The sequence below is a fragment of the Podarcis filfolensis genome, assembly GCF_964270895.1.
Source record: "Podarcis filfolensis genome assembly, chromosome: 7".
Lineage (NCBI taxonomy): Eukaryota > Metazoa > Chordata > Lepidosauria > Squamata > Lacertidae > Podarcis > Podarcis filfolensis.
This window is the reverse complement of record NC_139603.1, coordinates 28858088-28864029: the sequence shown is the minus strand read 5'-3', so window position 1 is coordinate 28864029 and position 5942 is coordinate 28858088. Positions and strand designations below refer to the sequence as shown.

The 5942-nt window shown below is 42.0% G+C and overlaps 1 protein-coding gene across 1 annotated transcript; it reads left to right on the top strand.

Annotated features, from left to right (window-relative positions):
* The first annotated feature begins 478 nt into the window (after positions 1-478).
* EEF1E1 (eukaryotic translation elongation factor 1 epsilon 1) lies at positions 479-5652 on the top strand. The gene is made up of 4 exons (XM_083624120.1): positions 479-635; positions 2857-3057; positions 4235-4330; positions 5035-5652. Exons 1-4 carry the CDS (start codon positions 525-527, stop codon positions 5170-5172), a joined length of 546 nt encoding a protein of 181 aa, XP_083480246.1. The 5' UTR covers positions 479-524; the 3' UTR covers positions 5173-5652.
* Positions 5653-5942: the final 290 nt, after the last annotated feature.

Here is a 5942-nt window from a genome sequence, read left to right as displayed (position 1 = left end):
AAAGAATATGAAACAGAATGTCAGTGAAAGAGAAGATTGGGACAGTCTGCTCACTGACTGGGCACGTAAATCCATGCCTATACTGTAAATGTGTGCAATTTTAAAAACGAAAACAAACAAGCAATCTTCTGAGGACGAGGAGGAGAAAGGTCTTATGGCATGATCCAGTTCCTTCGTGCAGCTCCTTCCAGATATCTGGCAGCCTCTCGCTGGAGAGATGCACGCTGCGTTTGCTGCCCCAGCACACGGGACTGCGATGGATACCGCTTTAAACCGGCAGCATCCTCTTGGGCGCCAAGCAGGCTGGGCTATCAAGGGGCGCGCGCGTGTGTGCCCTCTCGCGCATGCGCGCCAACGCGCCCGCCACCTTGCTCACGTCAGTCCTTCCCCGGCGTTTTCTCCCATTCGGCCGGGGAGAGAGTCACGCCTCGCGAGGGGCGGGACTAAACGAGCCTCCCCCAATCGCGGCGCAGGCCGCTCGGCTGAGAGCGCCCCACCCCCTTCTTCTTCCCTTTCGCCGAAAGATGGCGGCCGCCGTCGTGGGGCCTGGCCCGGCCGCCGAGGAGCTGAGCCTGCTGGAGAAGTCCCTGGGCTTGAAGAAGGGGAACAAGTACAGCGGGCAAGGAGAGCGGAAGGTGAAGACGGACTGGGGGTGCCGGGGAGGGAAAAGGGGGCTGGCGGTTAATGGAGGGAGGGAGGAGCTGGCTGCCTTCGCCAGGCAGACCGACCGAGGCGCGTTTGAATGGAGATTCTCCTCAGAACTGGCTTGGAAGGGGGATCCCCAAAGCTCATCTAGTCCAGCCCCCTCTGACAGATGGTACTGTGGAATGGGCCGGTGCCAGGATGTTTTGCAGCTCTAGGCAAAGCTAACTGCATACACAAAATAATTGCGAACTTCGCAGGTGTCTCGTGGGGGGGGGGGGAGGGAGACCCGAAAAGTACAGCGCTTGAAACTGGAAGAATAATTAGCAAGAATAAGTAACCCGACTATACACACACACACACACACACACACACATATATAATTTTTATTTATTTTCCATTTAATAATATAAATTCACATCATTCTTATCCACTTTGCCTCCCTGGCTCTTTAGATCCTATCGAATTCCTTCCCTCCCCTCCCGGCTCATGGCTTTCAAAATTAACCTTTATATCATTGTAATTTGCACGTTTTCCGATTCTAATTACACTCATTACAAAATGGCTCAAATTTTAAATAAAAATAGAAAGGTATAAAAATTCTCATTAAAAGTCTTCAGGCAATCCTACTGATGATGTTAACTGCTTACAATAGTCTTTCAGATCTCGTATAAATTTACTCCAGTCCTTTTGGGAATACTTGATCATGCTGGTTTCGGATTTTTCCTGTCAGCTTTGCCTGTTCTGCAAAGTTAACCCGACTATTTGATTGCCTTTCTCAAATGCAAAAGAAAACGCTAAGGCACACAAATCCTTTTGAATAATCTGTGAGCCTCTAAGGTCCCTCTGGGGTCTGCGCCCTAGTTAGTCTCATGATAACACAGGCGCTGGTTATTAGCAGTTTATTTTGGGGCTGCGATTTGCACCCACCCCACTGAGCGTGATGGGACTTGCTTTCTGCCCAGACGTGCACGAGGTTGCGCTGGAAACGTTGGCAGAGGCTCCGCCCGCTCTCCCGTTGCCATTCATTTTAAATAAAAACTAATCTACACGATCTTAAATCTATACATGAGCACCAATGGATGACTTCTCATGCATCTTTCTCTTAACTGCTTCCTTCTCTTCACTCGGGCATAAAAAAACAACAACATATGTTTCTGTTGTATGGCTAGGCCTTAAGAAAATGTCTCAGCTTCTGATATTACAACTTTGGAAATGAAACATTGGTTTAGGGCTGTGTCTGGGTTGATTCTCTCCAGGTTGGCTTCTTTGGAAAAGGGAGTGAACGGGTGTGGGTTATTGATACACATTCATCGGATCTGAGTATTGCAGTTAACAATTCCATTGAAGGGGGGGGTGTTTTAAATGTCGGAACACTCTTATATTGGAGAAAATATGGTCTTTTGTGAACCCTTCTCCAAAATATGTTAGGTTGTTTTTAGTAAATTATCTCAAACTTTCATGTGCATACTGAAATGGTTCTTTCTGGGCAACCCTTAACCATGTGGTGGTGCTGGATGTATATGAACTTGAACGTGGTTCTTGCTGATAACCCATGAATGCTCCTAAAATAATAATAAATAACAATAATAATTTTATTATTTATACCCTGCCCATCTGGCTGGGTTTTCCCAGCCACTCTGGGTGGCTCCCAACAGAATATTAAAAACATGATAAAACATCAAACGTTAAAAACTTCCCTAAACAGGGCTGCCTTCAGGTGTCTTCTAAAAGTCAGATAGTTGTTTATTTCCTTGACATCTGATGGGAGGGCATTCCACAGGGCGGGTACCACTACCGAGAAGGCTCTCTGCCTGGTTCCCCATTACTTATTTTGTAGGAAATCAATAGCTGAAATACTCCATACTGGACCCACTTGTATTTGAAATATTATGAAGCAAGGCTTTGGGCCCCTTGGTGTTATTTCTCCGTTCAGTTTTTCAGCTTTCTTTGTGTGGGTGTGTTCTGCTCAAAATGATAAAAAAACGCCATGTGTAGAGGGTTATAAAACCGCATTTCTTCCTGTAATCACTTGAGTCTAGTCTTAATTCATTTATTAAATGGGATTAATTTCCAAGAAATTTAGTTGGATTTTTATTTCACACAAGGTAGCTTTTCTTTTATAAAATGGAGTTTGACAAGATGCCTTGCAGCAGAAGTTCAAATATTGTTCTACATCCGAATAACTGAATTGGCTTGAATTCCTTCTCTTAGACTCCTGTACTACAGATGAACAATGGCCCCAGTCTGACAGGACTGACAACTATAGCCATCCATCTAGTCAAACAAGCAAAGAAGGAACAGCTGCTTGGGAGCACCGCAGAAGAGAAAGCAATAGTTCAGCAGTGGTTAGAATACAGAGTAACGCAAGTAGATAAACAGTCCAGTAAAGAAGATATTCGACTAATTTTGAAGGTAAGAGTAACAATTTCTCACACTGAAAGTTTGGATCTCAAGGTAGCATAAGTGCTGGGTTGTTTCCAATTAAGTTTTACTCAGAGTAGACACACTGAAATTAGCAGTGTGCTTTTTTTTTTTTTGCAATATGGACTGAATTTAACAAGTGACAGTTCATATATAATATCTCTTAAGGTATTCATGGTAGTTGACTATCCCATTGAAATCAATGGGATTTAAATGTGCGCAGCTTCGGCTGCACAATGCTCTGTGCTTAGTACCAAATTTTCAGTCTGATTTTACAGTCGTTCTAATTCTTAGTTATTGGATTGTGTGACTGTCCTCTTGAAAAGAGCTGTCATTCACTGGTAACCAGTGGAAGCTGCCCATTGGAACCAGGAGACAGACCAACAATAGGTAGGGCCAGAGTCAATAGCAGCCGGAGTCAACTAGTTCTGGTTGTGTCCCCCTCCTCCTCTTTGCTGAATTCTGCAAAGGTAGCACGGAGACTTGAGAAGGAAGCTGACAGCCAAGGCCACCCCCTGAACTCATTGTAAAGAAGGAAGGAGGCAGGTGGGAACTGGTTGAGAGCAGTCTGAACTTGGTGAGGCAGTGCCCCATTAGCCCTTATGGATCATCCTCCACTACTTGTCTTCCATCCTTAGTTCATGCCAACTATTCTGAGTAAGGATACATTATGCCTATACAGTGGTACCTTGGGTTAAGTACTTAATTTGTTCCAGTGGTCCATTCTTAAGCTGAAACTGTTCTTAACCTGAAGCACCACTTTAGCTAATGGGGCCTCCTGCTGCTGCCGCTGGAGCACGATTTCTGTTCTCATCCTGACGCAAAGTTCTTAACCCGAGGTAATATTTCTGGGTTAGCGGAGTCTGTAACCTGAAGCGTATGTAACCTGAGGTACCACTGTATATTATAAGGAACTGTTGGGAGAGGAATGGAACAACAATTTTCACTCTGTATTTTCAGTCCCTGTCTGCTTTGGCACCCTGAGTCAGCATTGAGCAGAGTGGAAGAACTGGTTGAGGAATTGGGAGACTTGCCCAGACTACATATTCAATTACTCTGTAGTGATTGTGCATACATATAAGCCTATCAGTCGTGGTGACAGTATGTGGAAGAGTATATTTTAAGTATTTCTCCTTTTTTGAAGTGCATTCATTTTGTTTCTTTCTAGGACCTGAATTCATACCTTGAAGACAAAGTCTATATTACAGGACACAATTTTACTTTAGCAGATATTTTAATGTACTATGGACTGCACCACATCATAGTGAGTACAAGCTTGTTACAGCTTTGGTTGGGAGATGCCTTTCTCCTTTCAGAATTTGATTTCCGTTCCTCTGTCAATAGTAACTTCAGAAGAAAAGGGTCATAACGTTTCAAGGTTTTCCCATTATGTTAGTGTAGAATAGAAAAACGTTAGGTGTTTTCCTGACTGTATTTCCATAATATCAAGGTTATCTGTATCTTATATACCTGGAGCATGAAAGCACAAATTGGGGTTCTTCCCTCCATCTCTAATACTTCGGGGTGGAATGGGGGCAAAGGACCAGTCCAAGGTCATCCATCTTGAAGTTTACTCCCGCCCCCCTTAACCTTTGAAAATGCTGTTTCCATATTTTGCAGCTATTACATTAGCAAATAGAACAATAAGCACAGAATAAATTGTATTATTTGAATATTGGGGGTGGCAAAGTTAACATAAGTAACATATCTTGGGTTAGGCCAAGTTTATGTGATAGCAGAACAGATGAAACAAGAACAATAAAATAACTCATGGTTTTTTGTTGTTGCATAGGACAGAGGATTGGATCATGGTGATAAACTAATGAAGAATCTTACTTAGTATGAAATCAAATGCATGAGCCATACTTCCACAATTCAAATTTTGAGACCTGATTTAACAGGTTAATGGACACTCTATATTGCTGTTAATCATAATATGTGAAACTTACTTTTTCTTCCATTATTTAGGCCGACCTTACAGTGCAGGAGAAGGAGAAATACCTTAACGTCTCTCGTTGGTTTAATCATATTCAGCATTATCCAGGTATCCGGCAACATCTGTCTAGCATAGTCTTCATCAAGAACAGACTCTATAATACACATTAAGTGCTGTGTTAGGATTTCCTAGGAAGTGAAAAACGTCCTTTAGAACGACTAATGTGCAAGCCTTGGTTTCTGCCATTTCCATATGTGAAGCTGAACAGTTGGTGCCTAAAGTAATAAAGTTGCATTGAGTAGCTGTCTAGAAATACGGACTTCATTAAAACAGTTGTTTTGGCAAATTTCAACAAGTGAAATGTGAATCAAGCTTCTTAAAGTAGAACATTTATTTTAACCATACAGATACATAGGAACTTAGCTTTTATCGTATGGAAACGTATAGAACTTTTACTGCAATATGTCAGCTGTGCTATTGGTCTGAATTGTATCATGCATAGTACTCCCTTGTATTTTTCTCCTATGAATGTTTACACTTGTTTTGTAAAAAGTTAACTATGAAAAAATATATTGTGCCAATAATTTTGAAGCAGAAGCCAAATGTATTGGTAGCAAATCATATTTATGTGATAAATTATTTTAAAAGCCCTTGTTTTTATTATTTATTTCTGGGGTTGGGGAAGATAGAAATTGATACAAAAGATTAAAGTATCAAGGGTGAATGGAATAAGGAACTTATCTTTTAAAAACAAAACTCATACTATCTTAGTTCCGCAGAAACTTCTTCATTATATTTTCTGCTATTTTCAGGTTCCTGCCTTTTGTGCCTTATTATTTTCAGGCAGCAACTTATGCCCAGTGCAAACAAATGTAGGTGGTCTTCTCTCTAGTTTAGGCACATTCCCTGTTCAGTAAGAGGAGCTGGTGTTTACATATTA

Excerpts from the sequence above, each read along its gene's own strand:
- EEF1E1 (XM_083624120.1), top strand. The coding sequence starts at position 525 with ATGGCGGCCGCCGTCGTGGGGCCTGGCCCGGCCGCCGAGGAGCTGAGC. Across the intron at positions 3,058-4,234 it reads ATATTCGACTAATTTTGAAG|GACCTGAATTCATACCTTGA; the intron begins GTAAGAGTAACA and ends GTTTCTTTCTAG. Across the intron at positions 4,331-5,034 it reads ATGGACTGCACCACATCATA|GCCGACCTTACAGTGCAGGA; the intron begins GTGAGTACAAGC and ends TCCATTATTTAG.